General features: G+C 53.5%; 1 protein-coding gene across 1 annotated transcript in view; it reads right to left on the reverse strand.

The window, feature by feature from the left end:
• The window catches only part of Erbb2 (erb-b2 receptor tyrosine kinase 2), a 24,861-nt gene extending 7,761 nt beyond the window's left edge, over positions 1 to 17,100 (reverse strand). The window contains exons 1-15 of the mRNA XM_005368282.3: positions 16,890 to 17,100; positions 10,256 to 10,407; positions 9,320 to 9,533; positions 8,170 to 8,304; positions 7,679 to 7,747; positions 7,393 to 7,508; positions 7,126 to 7,267; positions 5,469 to 5,588; positions 5,086 to 5,212; positions 3,163 to 3,236; positions 2,985 to 3,075; positions 2,601 to 2,800; positions 1,989 to 2,121; positions 1,816 to 1,906; positions 1,113 to 1,273 (exon numbers count right to left, since the gene is read on the reverse strand). Coding sequence (XP_005368339.1) covers positions 1,113 to 1,273; positions 1,816 to 1,906; positions 1,989 to 2,121; positions 2,601 to 2,800; positions 2,985 to 3,075; positions 3,163 to 3,236; positions 5,086 to 5,212; positions 5,469 to 5,588; positions 7,126 to 7,267; positions 7,393 to 7,508; positions 7,679 to 7,747; positions 8,170 to 8,304; positions 9,320 to 9,533; positions 10,256 to 10,407; positions 16,890 to 16,962 — 1,898 coding nt within the window. The 5' untranslated portion in view covers positions 16,963 to 17,100. The remainder of the gene's footprint in view (positions 1 to 1,112; positions 1,274 to 1,815; positions 1,907 to 1,988; positions 2,122 to 2,600; positions 2,801 to 2,984; positions 3,076 to 3,162; positions 3,237 to 5,085; positions 5,213 to 5,468; positions 5,589 to 7,125; positions 7,268 to 7,392; positions 7,509 to 7,678; positions 7,748 to 8,169; positions 8,305 to 9,319; positions 9,534 to 10,255; positions 10,408 to 16,889) is intronic.
• Positions 17,101 to 20,899: the final 3,799 nt, after the last annotated feature.

A 20,899-nucleotide genomic window follows, 5' to 3' on the forward strand; every position in this document is an offset into this window, starting at 1 on the left:
GAAGGAAGGAAGGAAGGAAGGAAGGAAGGAAGGAAGGAAGGACAGAAGGAAGGACGGAAGGAAGGAAGGACAGAAGGAAGGAGGGAAGGGAGAAGGAAGGAAGGAACGAAGAGAGAAAGAAAGAGAGAGAAAGAGAGAAAGAAAGAAAAAAGAAAGGAAGGAAGGAAGGACAGAAGGAAAGACAGAAGGAAGGAAGAAAGAAAGAAGTGGTCACATGTCGGTAGTTGGTAAGATGGCTCAGCAGGTAAGGGCATTTACAGCCAAGCCTGAAGATTACATCATTCGATCCCTGGGATCCACACGGGAGGAGGAGAGAATCAACTCCCAGGGGTTGTCCTCTGGCTTCCACCTGTCTGCCTTGCACATGAATGCCTGCCCAGCATGCATACACATACACAAATAAATGTAATTACAGTAACACATTAAAAATTTTAAATTACCAGGCAAGATAGAAAAGAATGCTGCTGGCAGTTCAACTGTGGATAATTTGGACAGTTTCCCCTGGTGATTTAACGGAAATCATCAGGCTTTTGAGCAAGTGCCTCTGCCCACCGAACCATTGTGCCAACCCCTAACGAGTTATTTTTAGTTTTCTATATCTGTAAGTGTCTAAGTATATGTGTGTACCTGCAGGGGCCAGAAAAAAATCCTTGGAGTTCTGGAGGCTAGAGTTAATAGAAACCATGAGTCTTCCGAGGGACCAAACGCCAATCCTCTGAAAGCTCAGACAGTGCCCTTAACCACACAACCACCTCTCCAGCCCCTTATGTGTTATTTAGTGATACAAAAATGACATCTCAGCTGGGTGGTGGCGGCGCACACTTTTAATCCCAGCACTTGGGAGGCAGAGGACAGTGGATCTCTGAGTTCAAGGCCACTCTCGTCTACAGAGCGAGTTCCAGGACAGCCAAAGCTGTTATACAGAGAAACCCTGTCTCAAAAATTACCATAAATAAATAAATAAATAAATAAATAAATAAATAAATAAAATAAATAAATAAATTTACATCTCAATATAAACGAAGGGTTTATCCTCCTTTCAGAACAAGAGCTCCAGGGGGTTCCTATCATGAAAGTCCTCCTTTCTACAGAAAACAACTCCCTCCACTCACGAGTGGGTGCAGTTGATGGGGCACGGCTGGCATATGCCCTCCTCATCCGGGTACTTCCAGATGGGCATGTAGGAGAGGTCTGGTTTCACGCCACTGGGGCAGCGAGCCACACAGAAGGGTGAGTCCTTGTAGTGGGCGCAGGCCTTACACTCATCAGCCTCCTGGATAGAGAGGAAGAGTTGAGTGGGGGTAGGGGGAGGACCACCATCCCTACACAGAAGGACCAAGCCCCGCGTCCCTGACTAACTAGCAACACTGCCTCCCTGTCACTGAGGTAAACATCCCTGTTTATTACAAGGAAATGGAGGCACCCAGAGCGGGACGTGCCTTCTCCAAGGTGTGACAAGTGACAGCTATTATGTACAAAGTTTTCTCCGTGCTTGGGCGCTGTGCCAAATCCCTATTTAATTTCATTCTCACCCCACCCCAACCGGGCAGGAACTATTACAACATCCTCCCTATAGAAGTGAAACTTGAGGTTGGAAACAGGACCTGGATTTGGTCCTCAGCACAGCCACATCCAAGGACACAGGCCTTCTTGGGAACTGAAGCCTCACCAGCATGAAGGAGTAGCTGAGGGTCCACAGCAGAATGTGGGCAGCCTCTCCCCTCCCCACCCTCTGCTGTCCAGGTCTAGGCTGAGCCTTCTCTGGGAATATTTTACCCTGGAGCAACCTGCCAGTCCCTCCCCCGAGCACCTTACCGATCCAGTGCAGGTCTCTGTGTTGTTTTGAGGCTGACACTCGGGGTGACATGGCAGACAATGCTTGCCACTCACGTACTCCCTAGGGAGCCTGCAAGAGAGGTGGGTGTAGTAAGGGGTCTGGGAGGAGCCCTGTGTTCCCCTCAAGCCACCCACTCCTCTGCCGCTCATACCCCTTCCAAACTCGGCACTCCTCCACACACTCCTGGCCCCGAAGGAACTGGCTGCAGTTGACACACTGGGTGGGCCCTGGTCCCCAGCAGTGCCCATTGGCACACAGTGGGTGGCAGGCTAAGCCCTCAAGACCTGTAATGAGGAGAAAAGCACCAGAGGTGTTCAGAGAGGCTCGGGTCTAAGCCAACAGGCTGTATTGTAAGCATGGCTCTGGGCTGAAGGGATAGGGATCAATGCTGGGACACAGGGAAAGGAAGAATCCTGTGGGTCAAGAAAGAGGGAAGGGAAGGGTGTTTGGGCAGCACGGAAGGACACATCTGAAAGCCATTACACAAGGCCAAGCCATCACAGGCAAGAGAAGAACAAGGCTTTAGAAGGCATAATGGCTCAGGCCTTTAATCCCAGCACTCAGAAGGTAGAGGCAGGCGGATCTCAGTGAGCCTGAGGCCAGCCTGGCCAACAGAGTGAGTTCCAGGACAACCAGGGCTACATAGTGAGATCTTATCTCAAAACAACAACAAAAAAGGACTCTAAAAACAGGAGGCTTGCACAGGCCAGAGGCTACTGATACTCCTGTGCCCTGGCCCACAGTGCTGGGCTTCCTGTCTTACCACATTCTTCCTCTGGCCGGTTCCCAGTATGGAGCAGGGCCTGGTGGGGGTTCCGGAAGAGCTGGTCCCAAGGTACAGTGTGTACGAAGCAGAGCCGGGTGTTGCGGTGAATGAGCGCCAGTCCGCTGCCCAGCTCCCGCAGTGAGCGCAGCCCCAGCCAGCGGATTCCCAGGCCTTGCAGCGCCAATGAGTAGGCACCACTGTGGAAAGGAGGCTTCCAATTGCAAGAAAGGTACCTACTCTAGGCTCATTTTCTGCCACCAAAAGGGCCACTGTCACCCTCCTCCTGCCTCAGAACACTCTGCAGACTTGTGTCAAAGCTCTGGTGGTGTCACTGGGGAGCAGGGTACTCATACCTCCTCAGCCCCCTCCGCTCACACTTACTCATGGAGAATTCGTCCCCGGATGACTCGAAGGTTCTGGAAGACACTGAGGTCATGGAGGCTGTCTGGCCATGCTGAAATGTATAGGTAACCTGCAGGCAGAGTAGGGGGCTGGGTTACGCAGAAAGGTCCAGAACTCCTGGCGCCCCCCTGGAACAGGACACAGAAAGACAGCCCACCTGTGATCTCCTCCAGGGTTTCAAACACTTGGAGTTGCTCAGGCTTCAGGGGGGCAATGCCGGAGGCAGGGTTCCTGGAAGGATCAAGAGGATGGAGGTCAGGAGCCCTAGTTGGCCTGAGACACCACTCCCCACCCTCACCGACACCTTCACTTAAAGCCCAATCAAGTGTGGCTGTTCCCATCCTGAGACTCAAAGCCTAGGGTCCAAATCTGGCAGTGCAACATCTGTGCCCTTTGAGCTAGAAGTCTCCCTTGCAGAAGTATGGCCAACAGAGATGCCGGCTTCAGCTGCTAGAGGCATCAACAAGCTGAGTGGTTTGTATGAGAGACATCTGAAAATGGCCCAAGCAGCCATGAGTGAGCAGGGTTCATAAAACCCTGATCTCTGCAGGCTCTGAAACACAGACAGAGCGCGCTCAGGGTCCGTCGAGCCCTGTTCTAAGAGCGTCCCAAACATTAACTCTTTCAGACTTTAGAACCACCTCGCGGGTAGAGCTGTGACGGTCCTCATCCTACACACGAGGGCTGAGACATAGAAAGGAGAAGGCAATGAAGCTAAAGAGTAGGCCTCTGCAGAACAAGTGTGAGGACCTGAGTTCAATACCCAGAGCCCACATAAAAAAGCCCTTGTGTGGGGCTGGAGAGATGGCTCAGTGGTTAAGAGCATTGCCTGCTCTCCCAAAGGTCCTGAGTTCAATTCCCAGCAACCACATGGTGGCTCACAACCATCTGTAATGGGGTCTGGTGTCCTCTTCTGGTCTTCAGGCATACACACAGACAGAATATTGTATACATAATAAATAAACAAATATTAAAAAAAAAAAGCCCTTGTGTGACGGCGAGCTTGCAACCCAACCCCAACATGGAAGTGGTAAAGACGATTCCTGGGATGCCCTGGCCAGTCAGCCTAGCCTGTTCTGGTGAGCTCCAGGCCAGTGAGGGGCCCTATTTTGAAAACCAAGGTAGATGGCTCCTAAGTCACACCTGTGACTGCCCTTCAGCCACACAGACGCACAGAGAAAAAGACAGATACACACTGATATACAGACACAGACACACACCCGGGGTGGGGGGTAAGTTTCAAACCCAAGTCTGGACTTTGCTGCCTGTCTCTGCTGCCTCCTGTTCTATAACTATTATAAGAATGAGGCAGTCTGGGCGCTGAAGAGATGGCTCAGCATTTAAAAGCACTAGCCGCTCTTCCAGAAGACCTGAGTTCAATTCCCAGCACTCACATGGCAGCTCACAACTGTCTGTAACTCCAGTTCCAGAGCTTCTGACCCCTCACATAGACACACATGCAAGCAAAACAGCAATGCACATAAAATAAAAGAAGCTTAAAAATAAAAAAAAAAATAGGCAGGCTCAACAAAACTGTCGTGAACAACTTCCCAAAGCAAGGGTACACGGCAGCTTCAATAAGCCAGCCTCGCCAGCTGACACTGTCTCTCTGTGTCCACCAATCTCCAGAAGTCCTACAGGAACACACTGAACTTTAACATTGTCCCCTCTGGGATGGGAGCACTGGACTTCATCCGGATGGTTTGATCGCCACGTATGACCATGTCTATGGATAACAAGTTGTTTATAAAAGTAACCTTCAGGGGCTGAAGAGATGGCTCAGAGGTTAAGAGCACTAGCTGCTCTTCCTGAGGTCCTGAGTTCAATTCCCAGCAACCACATGGTGGCTCAGAGTCATATGTAATGAGATCTGGTGCCTTCCTCTGGCATGCAGGTGTACATGCAAGCAGAACACTGTATACATAATAAATCTTTTTTTAAAAAAAGTAACCTTCAACACCAAGTCCCCGGCTCCCTGTGGTTCCCCACTTAGGGATTCCTCATGATGCTGCTGCTACACCTGGGTCTTCAGGACCCCACATCTTCCCTGACGCCACCTCAGGCCACTGTGTACCCTTACCCATCAAAGCTCTCTGGCAAAAATGCCAGGCTCCCAAAGATCTTCTTGCAGCCCACGAACTCCTGGATATTGGCACTGGTGATGGCTCTTGCCCCTCGCAGGTGCTCCATGCCCAGACCATAGCACACTGAAGGAAAGGGTGGTGCGAAAGGGGCCATCTCAGCACCACATGGCATACCAGGGACCTGTCCGCTATCCCCTCCTGAAGTGACAAGTCTCTTCCCTACGCTGGCAAGAGATACTCAGGAGATGGATTTGGCGAGGGGCAGGGTAGGCAAGGCAGTGGGAGAAAAGCACTAGGCATCCCCCCCGGAGGGGGGGGCGGTCTAAGCAAGAGTAGGGTGGGCCAGGCTGGGATGGCAGTCAGGGGCTGCAGCTGGTACCTCGGGCACAGGGCTTGCTGCATTTTTCACACCGCTGTGTTCCATCCTCGGCCGTCACCTCTTGGTTATTCAGGGGACAGACCAGAGTGCAGGATCCCACTTCCGTAGAAAGGTAGTTGTCTGCACAGATTGGGAATGCAAATCCACGTTGCCCAGCCTCCCAGACCACCATGAGCAAGGCCTCCGCGCCCAGGTCTAAGAGGAATACTACCAACCAATCCCTGAAGGCCCTCTCTGCACCTGACTTGGGACCACCATTTCCTCCTATTCCAAAAGTACTGTTATCTGCATTTTGCAAAAAGGGAAATCAAAGCCTGGAGTTATGCAAATCACCCCCATCTTTAGGCCACTAAGTAACAACAGAGCCAGGAAATCTTTTTTTTTTTTTTTTTTTTAAGCTGTGGTTACATGTAACCCAAACTGGCTTCAGACTCACTATGTAGCTGAGGATGACCCCTGACCCCACCATCTCTACCTCCCAAGTGTTAGGATGACAGGTTTGGGCTACCATGTCCACCAAGGAACCAGGACTTGAACCCAACAACCTGGCTCCCCACCTTGTCCTCCTCTCGCCCCTGCCCACAGGGAAATGCGGCCAGCACCGAAAGGCCCACCCTGCCTCCCATGAGAGGAAGGAAAGGGGGTACCCAGGACCAAGCACAGTCCCTAAGTATCCATCAGTGCAGGGTAACTATCACCAAAGCCCTACTCTATACAGACGGTAGAACAAGACATACATTTAAAAGAGTATCTAGTACAGACTGAGCATTGCTCTAAAAGAGCCACAAATACTAACTCATTCGGACATTACGTAATTATTAGGATGGGACTATTACTGCCCCTACTATACAGACGAGGAAACTGAGGCACAGTAAGGGAACAGTGGTTGAGACTATGAAATGATAGCGGACAGATTGCAAATCCTGCACTCTAGCTCCCAAGGCTGGGCTCTTTTGCTGCCACCTGCTATATAGCTGTTAAATAGAAGGAGGCAAAAACCCAGGAGTGGCGGCACACACTTGTAATCCTAGCACTTGGCAGGGGCAAGGCAGGAGGATCGGAAGTTTAATGGCTATGTGGTGAACTCAAGGCAAGGCCAGCCTGAGATACACAGGATCCTGATTTTAAAAGAGGCAGGGTTAGGAGCCAGGCATGGTGGCGTGCACCTTTAATCCCAGCACTTGGGAGGCAGAGGCAGGATGCACGCTATGAGTTCAAGGCCAGCCTGGTCTACACAGCAAGTTCTAGGACAGCCAGGACTACAAAGATAGATTCTGACTAGAACAAAACAAAACAAAAAGAGAAAAAGCAAGGAAGGGCTAGAGATGGCTCAGCAGCTCAGAGCACTGGCTGCTCTTACAGAGGACCCAGGTTCAGTTCTTAGCACCCACGTGGTAGCTCACAGCCATCAGGTCCAGAGGATTTGACTCCTTCCTCAGACTTCCATATGCACATAATGGACAGACACGCACACAGGCAAAACACTCACGCACATCAAACAAAAATAAATATAATAATTTTTAAGGAAAACAATGAGGACTGGAGAATTATGATCAGCCCTCCAACGGGCACCCGACACTCTCAACATGCTCCCATTTATACCAGCCATCTTCCCTAGCCAAGGCATTAAAATGATGTTCTTCTACCAAGCACTCACAGGGACAGGTGGTCACACAGCTGGCACCAAAGGTGTAGCGACCCTCAGGGTTGGGCATGGACTCGAAGGTGTCTGTGTTGTAGGTGACCAGGGCTGGGCAGTGCAGTTCACAGATGCCACTATGGTTGAAGTGGAGGCAGGCCTGGCAGAGACAGGCCGCTGGTGGTCACTGGGATGTTGCAGCCTGGTGCGCCAATGGCAGTAGGGTAGTGCCAGGAAAGATGCCCACCCCTTGCGTCCTGGAGGATTGGCCCAAGGGGCACATACCAGGCAGTCAGAATGCTTGGGGCCCGTGCAGCCTGCAGCACACTGCTCATGGCAGCAGTCAGTGGGCAGCCGGCCCTTGCATCGGGCACAGCCACTGGTGCAGATGGTACCAGTCACTGTTGATGAGAAGACAGGATGGGTGCTGGGTGGGGCCTGGGCAGCAGACCCTCAACAGCATAGCATTGCCTTCTAGGAGACAGCTTATCCCAAATAAGTCACCCCACCACTCCCAGCTGTCCACCTGCCCCAGCCCCACCTCCAGATGCCAAGTCTCCCTCAGACTCACAGATCTGACAGTCCTCAGGGCTCTCACCCCAGCAGTGATTGTCATTACAGACTGGGGCGCACGGTGGGCCTAAGGAAGGAATGGAAGGGACACAGTAAGGGAGGGAGGTAGTGAGAGGGGAGGAGGGAAGGAGGAGGAGACAGTGAGGGGGAGACAGTGAGGGGGGAGGCAGTGAGGGGGAGGAGGCAGTGAGGAGGAGGAGACAGTGAGGGGGAGACAGTGAGGGGGAGGAGGCAGTGAGGGGGAGGAGGCAGTGAGGGGGAGGCAGCAAGGAACAGATTGGTAGGAGGAATACTTCAGCGGAGCCCAGGAGCAGATGCATAGTAAGGGGGGGGGGGCAAAAGGGAAAGAGGTCTCAGCAGGTGGAGATCCTGCCTAAAGCAGGGAGACAGCAATAAGGACAGGAAAGGGGCATGGGTAGGGTAGTAGCTGAGATGCGGCTGTAGGTTAGGGATCTGGGTCAGGTGGGCTATCACAGGAGCAGGGCTTACAGGTCCGGGAGCGGTTGGTGTCTATATCTACAGGAGCCAGCTGGTTATTCTTGCGGAAGACATCCTTCCACAAAACAGTGTCCTGGTAGCAGAGCTGAGGGTTCCCTCGAATCAAAACTCCTCCCTTCAGGATCTCTGTGGGGAAGGTGGGGAAGTGGTCAGATCCCTCCCGGCCTCCCTGGGGCCTCCTGCCTTCCCCAGTGAGCAGCCACACACAGGAACAACCCAGGATGAGGAAGAGGGGATCGGGTTGGCAGAGCGGTATGTTTACGTGGATGGGGGTCCCCGGCTGCCTTTTGCCTCACCCTGTGCACACTGTGTGGGGGTAAACAGAGGCTCCGAGGCAGGGGGATAGCTCAGTGGCAGAGCAAGCACTCAGCATGCACCAGAACAACAACAAAAAGTCCCTAAAGTCTGAAACCCCACTTTACCACCGACTGGCTGTGTAACCTTGAACAAGTCATTGCTCCTCTGCATGCCTCGAATTCTCATCTGTAGAGTGAGAAGAACGCTGGAGAAGGCGGGTGGTAGCATGCCTGTGATCCCAGCACTAGGGAGCTGAGGCAGGAGGACTGCTTGGGGCTATATAGTGAGATCACGTCTCAAAACAACAAGACCAGAAAAACAAAATAAACATAACAGAAACAAACACACTCGGTGGGTTAGTAGCAGGACTTGGCAGGATTGCAGCAGAACTGAACCGGGAGTCAGCATGCAAAACACCTGGTGTCCTGGGTGGGACAGGGCTGCCACATGCAGTTCCACAGATGGACTGTCTGTCCACTGCATACTTTGACAAGGCCAAGACAGGGGTAAAAAAAAAAAACAAAAAACAAAAAACAAACAAACAAAAAACCAACAGCCTGTTCTCTAAGAAATAAATCACGGATCTCCTGCAAGCTGCAACTTCCTGAAAAGGAGGGAATCAAACCTGGGGCCTTGCACATGCTAACCAAGCACTCTGCCACTGAGCCACCACACGGCCTTCTTTTTCTAATCGTCATAGGGGTGCAAAGAGAGGGAGGCTCGGCTGGCCTGCACACAGCTGGAGGTATCATATACAACCCCCACCGAGCCCCTCCTGAGCCAGAATGGCCCTAGTCAGCAAACAAGGCCCAAGAGGAGAAGCTTGTGATGGCGGCAAAGGCACCTGTGAGACTTCGAAGCTGCAGCTCCCGCAGCCCTTCTGGGGCTCTGCTCGGGGCGGTGGTGACACTGTCCAGAGGGTCTCGGTTGTCTAGCACAGCCAGAGCATACTTGTCCTCAAAGAGCTGGGTCCCTCTCACGATGCGCAGTCTCTGCAGTGGGACGTGCGTCACCTGGTTATGAGCGATGAGCATGTATCCCTGAACTTCCTGGATGTCCTGGCGGGAAAGGCAGAGGATGGGGAAGGTAAGCGTGTCTGGGCTTGAGAAGTGCCTGCACCTCACAAGGCCTGAGGGTAACCCAGGGTCTGGGCTATGTCCTGCAAGGCCCCCTGGCCATGGAGTCCAGCCCCCTCAGGCCCTAAGATGATGGAGTCCTAGGCTACTCCCCACCTGGTCTCACCAGATCCGAGGCCTGAGGGACCAGGGCTGATAAGAGTACAGGAACACGCTGGCAGCGGGAGCCAGGGTCCCACCCTCAGCATATCTTTAGTTTCATCTTTGACAGGTAAGGCCCATGTAAGATGGCGTCTGTGATTTAACAGACCATGTCTGTCCCTTACAGTTGTCTCCAGGGCCTGTGGATACGATCTAAACTCCTCTCCCTCCTGCTATAACCTTCCCCCAGACATTTCTCTCACATTCTTCACAAAGGTGGGCCTAGGATATCTGCTAGTCTAATACATAGATAGAGAAACTGAGGCCTGAGGCCTGGAGAGGTTAAAGGTCTAGACCACATTCACAGAACTGGACCTGGAACTATTCCTACATGAACAGTGATGGGGAGAGCTGAAGCAGCCACTGCAGAGGGAGTCAACTGGGTTTACACAGGTATCAAAGGCATTCCTATTTGAGGAACCACAAGAGAGGACACAGAGGGAAAGGGTACACCCTTCCTCACACACCTCTGAATCAGGGGGCTCAGCAGGACCTGGTCTCACCTGCAGGAATGAGAGGCTGGCATTGGCGGGCAAGTAGGTAAGCTCCAGGTTACCCTGGACCACCTGGCAGCCCTGGTAGAGGTGGCGGAGCATGTCCAGGTGGGTCTCCGGACTGGCAGGGAGCCGCAGCTTCATGTCCGTGCCGGTGCACACTGGTGGAGGGGAGGATGTGGGTCAGGACACAGCTCATGACCTTCTCCAATCTAGTCGCCTCCTCCACACTCGCTCCCTGGAGTCATGTCACCTCAGACAGGGAGAAAGCATGGCTGATGGCCTTTCCAGACGCCCATGCCCCTGTATCCACAAAGTCTACAGCAGAAGAATGCTCTTGTGTTTGGGAAGAAGTTGGCAAACGGGGGAAAGACCCCCTTCTTAGCTGGGCTACCTTGTGCATTCAGTGGGGCCCCAATGTGTCAGCCCTTTAGGGCTTACCAACCATACAGGGTTTCAGCAGGCAAAGAAAGCCTCCCTTTGTCCCAGAACTGAGGGTGAAAAATCCCCGAAGAGAGGCGATGATGAATCAGACCCCTCTGGATACCCCCATCGGCCTCCCAGGCAAATAAACTCAGGGCACCCTCCTTCTGCCATTCCAACACACCCACATGTCAACTCCCTGCTCAGGACAACCGCCCCCACAGGACTACCCAAAACATGGGCCAGGAAGATTGGCTGGAGTCACTGCTGGGACATGAGGGGAGTCGGGGGCCTGGCCATCATTGCAGGGCTCCCTGGAACACACCCACATGGAGAAGAAACACCTAGAACACCAGCTAGGGGCCTTGGCTGCCGATCCTGACCAGGGAGAGGCACAGTCTGCAGGTTTCTACACCGGCTCCCTCACCCTCCTGGGGCAAGACTCCAGAAGCAGCTGGCAGAAGCTATGCCACGAAACTCCTGCCACAAGGGCACTACGTCAGCTCTGTGTACCTGCCCGATGCCAACTATCAACCTGGGGTCCCAAGATGCACTGCCACCCCTTTGCCTGCCTGACCCTCAGGCTGGTTTCCTAGAGACCAGATATTCCCACTAAAGTCCCCAAATAGGAGAAGCTGCCCCCCCCAGCTAGGGGGCTCCAGGTAGCAGCTGGCACTGAGCCTACCAGCAGGGAAGAGATTAAAGCACCCAGTTGAACTTGTTTTTCTGCTCGGGTGAGAAAATGAATCACCGGGAGCATCTTGCCCAGGAGGTTGGGGGGAAGGCGGGTGGAGGTGTTGCCTTCACATACACAGGCCCACGGGTGCCCAAGCTGCTGAGAATCCCTATGGGTTACCACTCTGCCTTCCAGCGACTGTGTGCAGATTCAAGAGACAGTACAATGACCAGCTTCGGGATCAGACTTCAAGAGCCCTGCTGTACCAGCTACATGGAAACTAAAGCCAAATCCTAGTTATCCTCCCTCCTCTGGATCTGGGGAGGGCTTGGGGGCAAGTTCCTGGGCTCCCAGGCTGCCTTCAATGGCCTCAAACTGAAGGCCTTCTAGTAACATTGACAGAAGCCTCTTCTTGCCCCTCTAGGCAGACAGGGAAGGGAGCAAGGAGGGCGGAGGGGAAGGAACAGAAATAGAAATCAAAGGCTCATCTCCTGGATAGAGGGGAGACAGCCAGGCCTGCCCACCCCATATCACACCCACTAGCACCCTATCCTCTCTCTTCTCGCTCATCCCCCCCCCCACAGAGTCTCCCAAAAGAAACAGGAGCAAGGGGTGGCAGCAGGGCCCAAAATAACGCCCTGCTGCCAGGACCTCCCCCAGCATCGCAGCTTCAGCTGCTTCCAGGCACAGCTGTCTCTAGGCCCAGATCCCAGGTCCAGCCTCGCTGGGGACAGGATGGCAGAGCTGGAGTAGGGGCCCAGCCCCTGAGGCAGTTTACCCCCTGCAGCCCTCTTTGGGCCTCATCTCCTTGGGGAAGGGACACCAGCTGTGGCAGCCAAGCAAAAGGAGAGCAACAATAGCAGTCGCCATGGTAACCGAACTGAGTGCCTACTGTATACATCAGATACAGAGGCTTACAAAGAAGGAAACTGATCCTCCCAGGATCCTAAAACAGGCTCAGCAGTAAATCACTTGCAGAGCGTGTACAAGGCCCGAGTCCCAATGCCAGTACCACAACGCCCAAAAAACCAACCAACCAACCAAACCAAAACAACAGCAAAACCAGCAACCAAGCAAGGCAGGTGAGATCTGAATCCAAGTCTGCCTCAGAGCCCCTGTTCCCTCCATGAAACCTCAGCGCACACACAAATAACAATGCCACACCCCCCACAAGCATAAAAACACACTAATTCTCCAGTGTGACCAATAAACACACAGGCTCAGGCAGGGCAGGGTGGCTGGGCCGGGCAGAAGGTCAGAAAGACTGGCAGCCACACCCCACTAGCCAGTTTGTTTATCTGATTTGTGGTCGGTCTGAGTAAGAGTCTTAAAGTGTTCGCAGACAGGTGGGAAAATTGGTACCCTGAGACCTCCTCCAGGGGAGCTGAGAGCTGCCAGCTGACCCCACACCCAAGCACCACGCTGACAGCCAGCCAGGAAAGCCTCTGGATCCTTCCCAAGTCTCTGCCTCCCTCCCACTCCCCACTCCGTACCAGACTCACCCCATTGGCTCTGACCACAGTCCCCATAACCATCCTGGCCCATGAATTTCAGGGTGGGGCAAAAGGCTCTAATTCTACACAGGGATGCTCTCTGCCTCCAAGACAGAAGCCCCATCTTCCCACTCTTGGAGACGAAAGTATTATAAAGCAAGACCATCCCAGAGCAAAGCCGGGGCTCACAGTGAGAGCTGGACAAGTATCTACTGAATGAATGAATGAATGTGTGTGTGTGTGTGTGTGTGTGTGTGTGTGTGTGTGTGTGTGTGTGTGAATGAATGAGTGAGCGTGTGAATGACATCTAGTCAAGAGCCTCCAAACTGAAAAGGAGAAGTAACTATCCCTCTGCTCAGAGCTGGTCATGGTCCTTCAGGTCCCTCCTGCTGAACACTGGTAATCAAGGTGTAGCCCCCATTTAGGGCTCCTCAGGTGGGCTCCTGTCTCCCAGCTGGTCCTCAACTCCATTGTGTTCTGTCTTCCTTCTTCATTTGCAGTGTGGAGGACAGAGCCCAGGACCTCCTGCATGGGGGCGCCCCCAGCTGCTATCTCGCTCACCATATGAAAGCCAACATTTCCCTTGGTCTTCATAAACACTGCCAGGAAACTACCTACATCCCCAAAGCTCCCCAACCAGGCCAGAGGCCAGAGCTCTCTCAAATGATGCCAGGATTCGCTTGCCACACACACCTGCTCTATGACGCGGGTGGCAGAGCAAAGCCTGGACTCAGGTTCTTTTGTCCAGAACCCTAGCTCAGCTCCTCTTGGGCCACAGGGTGCATACGCTTAGCCCTCCAGGGCAGCAGCTAAATAAGACTTGGATCTCTAAAGCCAACAGTGACTGCGACATAGTTGGCCCCTCCGTGAATATTTACTGACCTCAACAAGTGGCAACAACTCTTCCTCCCTTCAGAGGGCCCTGAGAGTTAAGGGGGAGGAAGGGAGAAGCACTCTGTAAACACAAGCAAGCTCTGTAAACAGTCCGCAGCAACCCAAACACAGGTTTTAAGGATTCACCCACCACCACTGCGGACAATACAGGCCCCCTTCACATCCTCTGCCTGATTGGTGGCCTAGCAAATAACAGAACTGTCACTCCAAGAGACCAGGAGAGCTGTCCACCAGTTGGGGACAGGAAAGGGGTTCTCCTCCCTTGATCGTTCATTAGTCCACCTTCCCAGGGCCTTCCTCTGCCTTCCAGCCCAACCTCCATCAGCTCCTCATGTTTCCCCTTGATCTGCCTACATTCCCATGGGCCTGTGGATACCAGTGGTCTGGACACCTTCCTGCCCTCCGTCCCTGGCACTGCTGAGGGCCCAAGAGAAAGACTAGCATGGGCTGGCCAGGAAAGGAGCTAACTCTGCGCCAGGAAGGGAGCTAACTCAGGCCCCCATCTCAGGGCACCTTTTCCAGCCTGGGTTAGGGGCTAGGAAAGCCACACTGAGTAACAGACTAGCCCTTCTTCCCTGGCGGCCCCAAAGTCCATTTCACCCATTCCTGGTGAATGACAGACCGCTGACCACCTCTTAAAAGCCCCTGATAAGCCTCTTCCTTTCTCTGAGGTTCATTTTTTTTCATCTGTCCACCCACTTCCCAGGACAGTGCAGAGAGGGGACAAAGCCATCTACGGAAAAGGACCTGCCATGTAGGAGCGAAGACACAGAGGTTTTTACAAGGTGAGAGGCAGGCATAGGGCAGTAGCTGGAAATCAGGAGAACAGAGAAAGCCCTTCCATTTCACTTTGAAATGCAATACATTTCTTTCTTTTCTTGTTGGGGTTTGTTTTCTGTGATGTGTATGAGTGCTTTGCCTGCCCGCATGTGTACACTACACACATGCCTGGTACCTGTGGGGGTCAAAACTGATCATTAGGTCTACAAAACTGGAGTTAGGAGGCTGTGAGCCACCATGGGTGCTAGGAACGGAGCCCATGTCCTCTGCAAGAAGAATCTACTTAGTCTCCTAGAGCAAAAGGAGAGAAGGGTTTGGAGAGAACCACACTAGAACTGAAATATGAACGAGCCCTGCAAGGTTAAAGACGTGTGTTCACTGCACGCCACGAAGCCTAGGGCCCTAAGGATCCCAACAACATCTTGACCCTCGGGCTCTCCCCAGATCTCCTTTCCCTACATACCTGTCCTCCACCAGTTCTGAGATATAATCTGGAGCTAGAGGCAGCTGGATGGCGTTCTGCCTTTTTAACCATTCCTGGCAAGACAAACTGTCTTGTCCCTCTTCACCCAGCAGCCCCCCCACCCCATTCGGAGAACTGACCCCTCAGGTTCCCACTCTATATTGCAAGGCCTCTCACTCCTGGCCAACTCCTCTCCCAGACTCAGGGAAAGGGCCTGGTCTCACTTTTCTCAACAGAAAGTCCAAGGTAAGGATGCCCTCCTGAGAAACTGAAAGGAACCCTCATCCTTGGTCCTCAGCCAGGCAAGGGGCATCTCCCACTGTTTACAGCAGATATAGCCTACTACATTGAGGGAGGAGTTCCTGGAGAGGGCAGAGTTCATCTCGTGTCCCCAAGTCAGCAGAGAGGTTGCTGTTTGGCAACACAAAGCCCGACACACAAACTTAGGACCATCATAAACACCTCAGACATACAGAGGTACCCCACAGAAAGCACAGCAGTGGGGACTCTGGGGGACACACAGATGACACCCCAGCAATCTCCAGGCTCTCAGGCCTCTGGAGAACATCCATTGCTCCCAGAACCTGCTTTCTGTGTCTTCCTACAGCCTACTGAATCAGGAAGCTTGGTGCTCCCACTGTTCTAGGTAGATTCATATTATGGTTTCAGATATGCAACTGACTGGGAGTCACACTGCCTGGGGTCCACCCCTTATTCGGTGATACTTCAGCTCTCCAGCCCTGGCACGATGAGAAGCCTGCTAGTATTTCTACTGTGGAGTTGTTCTTAGGACTGAAGAAGGAATGCACGCAAACCACCCACTCACCGGGCCTGGCAGAGCAGACACACAGGGAGTGTATAACAGCTTTTACGCTTATGGTAGAAATGGACATACGGGTTAGTATATACCCTGCTGGGTCACCCTCCCAGCCCCCAGCACGAAGACAGAGGCAAGAGAGCAACCCAGTTCTCGGTCTCTAGCTGACCTTACTTTTTTCCATGCCTTCCCCTCAAATGCCCAGGAACCCTTCCCACTTTACTAAATGAAAACTGGGGAACACACAACCACCCTTCAAGATCCGAGCTTTCCCAGAGTCCTAAAGCACAGTTCTTCAAGAGGCTCTAAGGAAATTTGTTCAAAACAGAACTGTGGGGAGTGCAGCCCAGTGGTAGAGCTCTTACACGCGGAGACTGGGGGATGACAGTGCGGTAGGGGGTGTTCCATCCCCAGCACAGAAAAAAACGAAAAAAGAAAAAAAAAACTTGTTCAAAACAAATGCCTCACCCCCCTCCCGTCCCCCTCAAACCCAGACACCATAGAGAAACAACTCAACTGGGGACCAGCCACTGGGTCCTCCCTGCTCAACTGGACAGGCTACTTTCCCCACCGCGCCCCCCCTCCTCCACCGCGACCCCGCAGGAAGCTGGAGTAACTTACTAAACCCAAAGAGCCAGAGGGGGTGGGGAGGGGGAGGGGCAGGGCAGAGGGGACCCCCGAAGGCATCTTGCCCAGTCCAGTCCGGAGGCGGAGGCTGCCAACTGGAAGAGCTTTGAGAAAGCTTTGAGGGGGCTCGGAAGGGGGGAAACGCGCACGCACGCACAGCGCTCCTCACACCCTCCGGAGGAAAACTTTCAGTCCAGTTTCAGAGAACTTTCCCCGAGAAGTTCTCGGAGCCTCTCTGAGCCCGGGAAGCTCCGGTGTGGTCAGCGGAGGCCGGTCCTGATCTCCAGTGTGGTCCTCTGAGTGACTGCCCCATCTCCAGCTGCTCTGATCCCCCTCCGGGCCGCGGCGCCGGCAGCCGGGATCGCCCCATCGCCCCGGACCGCCCGCTGTAGGCGCTCACGGGGCCCCGAGGTCCCGGCCGCCCGTGGGCACAGCCGCAGCGGCCCGCGCCCTCCCCATGCCAGACCCACCTTGGGTACCCGCGGCTCCGGGGGGCAGGAGGGCAAGGAGGAGCCCCCAGCGACACCAGGCCGCCAGCTCCATGGTGTTCACTGCGGCTCCGGCCCCATGGCTCAGGCTGGACCAGGCTGCGAGCGCGGGGCGCGGTGAGGGCAGGCACAGGCGAGGCGCCGGAAGGGGCCGCCGGGGAAGGGGCGCTCCTGGGCTCTGGGTTCCCAGCGGCGGGCAATCTCAGTTCCACAACTTCACGCCGCACTTCCTCGAGCAGCCCTCCTCCTCCACCACCTCCTCCGCCGCCCGTGATTGGGAGCCGCGCGCACCCGGCTCGCCCCCCCACCCCTCCAACTGCATTCCAGCAAGGCTGGGAGTGGCTGCTCTCAGCTTCACTTTCTCCCTCCCGGCGCAGGCCTGGGTGCGTCGCGCCCTGCGCCCCGACGCCTGGCTAGCTCGCTGCAGTTCTCACCCATTTCTTAAAAGCAGAACATCCCTTTACCCCTCTTTGCTGTCTCGGGTTTTATCTTGAACGTTCCTGGGACGTTTGCATCTGACCCCATCACATTCTTAATAGCAAATAGTGGGTCTGCCGCCACATCCTCAGGTAAAATCGACAGTCTGGGAAGAAGATGTGTTATGTCTAACTGGCGACTTCCAGGACGCTCTGGGATGTCAATTCCATCCTTTTAAGTATCTCCAGCCTGATCTTAGAGGGACCCACTGAACTAGGAGGAGACAGCCATATCGAGGGACCTCTCTTCATCCTTGGAAGAACAGCTTCCCCTGTGTCCTTCTTAACTTTTTATTTTTTAAGATTTATTTTTTATTTCAAGTTATGCGTGTTTACGTGTGTTTGTGTTTGTGAGGTCGGAGGAGGAATCCTATAAGTGCAGTTGTCCACAGAGGTCAGAAGGGGGCGTGGGAATCCCCTGAACCTGGAGTTACAGGCCATGGTGTGCAGCCCCCCTAGGCGCTGGGAACTAAACTTGGGTCCTCTCCAAGAGCTGCACACGCTCTTAACTGCTCAGCCATCTCTCCAGACCCCATCCCTGTGTCCTTATAAGTTCACCCAGGACGTAGTTCGTTCAGCGTCTCCTCCGTCCCTGTTCCTTTCACTTCCCAGTTTACCCCTGAAGTACTTAGCCACCACCCGCCTGGTGACAGTTGGGAAGGGGAAAGAAAGGCTTGCCTTTTGTTATAAATTCCAAGAACACCCTGCAGGAGGCATGTTTACCCTAACAAATTACCCGTTGTTTATCTGAAATTCAAATTGAACTCACGTACCTAACTTTTTATTTGCTAAATCTGGGGATGTTAGTTGGAATGAATGGTCCAGTCAAGAACACACCTGTGTTGGTCAAGAGGCAGTCGGAAGCCTTTGTTGGGTATGAGAAACCATAGACACTGGCCTCTCGGAACACTGTCCAACGCAGGTTCTTCCACACTAGGGGCCAGGGGACGTGGGACTCTGGGGTTAAGACAACAGGAGTTCAGCTATTCACTCGGGTCACAGACTAGCTGTGTGACCTTGGGCAAGTGACCACCGTCTCTAGGTCTTGATCTAGCATACTGAGCTAAGGGCGAAAGGAGAAAACATCCTAGAAGCCCTCAGCAGTGCAGTGTGTAACGCATAATGATAACTGCTCAAGACACAGCCCCAGATCATCAATTCTGGAGCTGACGCAATGCTTGTTGGGATCCATCTGAAGTACGAAGTTATTAGATCAAAACGAGGCCTGAAACTAACCCTCCTTACCGAAGTAGACCGGCAAGGACAAAGGTGTGGTTTGGTTTGGTTTTGCTTGAGAAGGATCTCATTCTGCAGACTAGCCTGGAACTCAGTGTGTAGAGGAGGTCAGCCTTGAACCTGTAGTGACATCTCCTGCATCTCCTGAGTGCCCCTTGACAGATGCACACGATCACATAAGTAGAAACAGGAAGGTGAGACCTGTGGTTTGGTGATACTGCATGCGCCTAGCATGAACGAGGGGTGGTGTGGGCATGAGGAGAAAAGGAGAAAGGAAACTGAAGACAGAGAGAAGAAGCCTGTGCATCACATGTAGCAAGAATCCCGTGGTCTTGTCTATAAATGAGGGGACGGCGTCAGATGATTTACTCTTAGAATCATTATCGGGAATGTCCAAGAAATACTGACTTGGAATGTGACCCAGCAACCCCTAAAATAGCTGTCCCTATATTCAACTAGGTAGGGTGGCTCCCAACTTGGCAAACTGAGGCAGGAGGATTGGGGGGTTTGAGGCCCAAAGTTTTAATCACAAAATGAAGTACACAGGCACTCTTTCCTATTTGAGGATTATGGAAACCAAGGATCAAAACAGATTAAGAAGTTTGTCTAGGACATTTTAGGGCAATGGGGATAGTCACGCCACAGCAAAACCAAGTCCTTACCCTGGCCCCATCCTCCAGCCCAGGACCTAATCTGTGTGTTCCTCAGCTCTTCTGGGAGATGATACACTGGCCTGATTCTGAGGGCCATTGGGGGCTGTGCACTGGCATGCTAAGCCCATTAAAGTCAGACTAAAGGTCCCTTCTCCTCCAGCCCTGCCCCTCCTGTCCTCTTGGGTTAAAGCAGCTGAGAGAGCTGCTGCTGAAGCCTCCGCTGTTGGACCCCAACTCCCAAACACTCTGCAGCTATCGCCCTCCTCTCAGGAGTCCCTGAGGGCCCAGGTACTGTAGCACTATTCTTCGTTTTGCAGACAAGGCACCCTGAGATTCGAAGAGGTAAAAGCAACTTCCCAAGGTCACACAGCTGGTCCGGGAACTGAGCCGCAGAAGCACAGGCTTTGGCTTTATCTTCCAGCCAGGGGCCCAGAAGCCGTCTCTCTCCCTAGATTGCTGTAGGGAAGCAGAAGTGGCTCCTCCATCTGCCACCAGGGTTCCTCCAACTGCAAAATATACCTCCTCCCCTCTTCCTCCTTCCTGCAACCTAGTCCACACTCTGGGCATCCCAGACCCCAGCATTTGCAGACAATGCTCAGCCCTAGTGGGCAGCAGGGAGGGCGGGACCTGGGGGGAGGGAGGAGGAGGAGCTGGGGTCAGAACTCACGCCCTGGGGAGGAGGCTCCAGAGGGCTGAGCCTCCCCAAGAGAAAGAGTGCTTTGAGAGACTGGAAGGAAAGGAAAAACCTTCTCGGGTGTTTGACAAGAGGAGAGGAAGGGGGGCAGGGTGGGCGATGCCGATTTGATTCTCTGCTCAACTGTGGCTTCAGCAAGGCCTGGCAGGGAAGCCAAGGAAAGAAGATGTCTGGGGACAAAGACTGAAGGGGGAGGCTAGGGAGAAGGGGGTGGGAGTTTGTGAGACAAGCCCATTGAGGGAACTTCCAAGACAGACAGGGAAGAAGAGCTGCCCTAGGACAGAGGGCCCTGTGCTCATGCCCAGAAGTAAGGTGTCTGAGATTCACCTGAGAACATCCGGGCAACAGAAAAGAGGCTAGGGGGGGTGGGGGGTGGGGGGGTTCGCCAACATCGAAGGGGTAGGGAGGGGCTCTGGGTGCTGGAGGTGACCTCTAAGGATCACCAAGCCAGGGTCTGAAACCAGTGGCCTGTGAAGTGCTGGTCAATCATTGACCAGCCTGGGGGGCACAAAAGGGGTGTGTGTGTGTGTGTGTGTGTGTGTGCGCGTGCGCGTGTGCGTGTGCGTGTGTGTGTGTGTGTGTGTGTGTGTGTGTGAACGCAAGCTCCTCCCCTCTGCTTACCTCACCAGCCAGCCCTCAGGTCAGAGCCTTGAAAACAAACAGAGAAAGGGAGGGGACAGTCTGGTCCACAGTCCGAGGTCCATGCCGCTGTCTAGGGCCTACTATAGAGCCTTGAGACTGGGGTGCAGCTTTCAAGGGAAGTGTCTGTGTGGATTAGTTACTTGGAAGGAGTCCCCCAGGTAGGCACAAGGCCTGTCTAGTGCAAAGGAGAATAATTCAGAAGCTTCTAATAGGAAAAATATTTCTTCCTAAAGATGGCTTTTTGTAGCTGGGAGTTGAAGGCACCAGGCAAAGACAGGTGGATATCTGTGA

This window comes from Microtus ochrogaster, unplaced genomic scaffold (assembly GCF_000317375.1).
Source record: "Microtus ochrogaster isolate Prairie Vole_2 unplaced genomic scaffold, MicOch1.0 UNK31, whole genome shotgun sequence".
Taxonomy (NCBI): Eukaryota; Metazoa; Chordata; class Mammalia; order Rodentia; family Cricetidae; genus Microtus; species Microtus ochrogaster.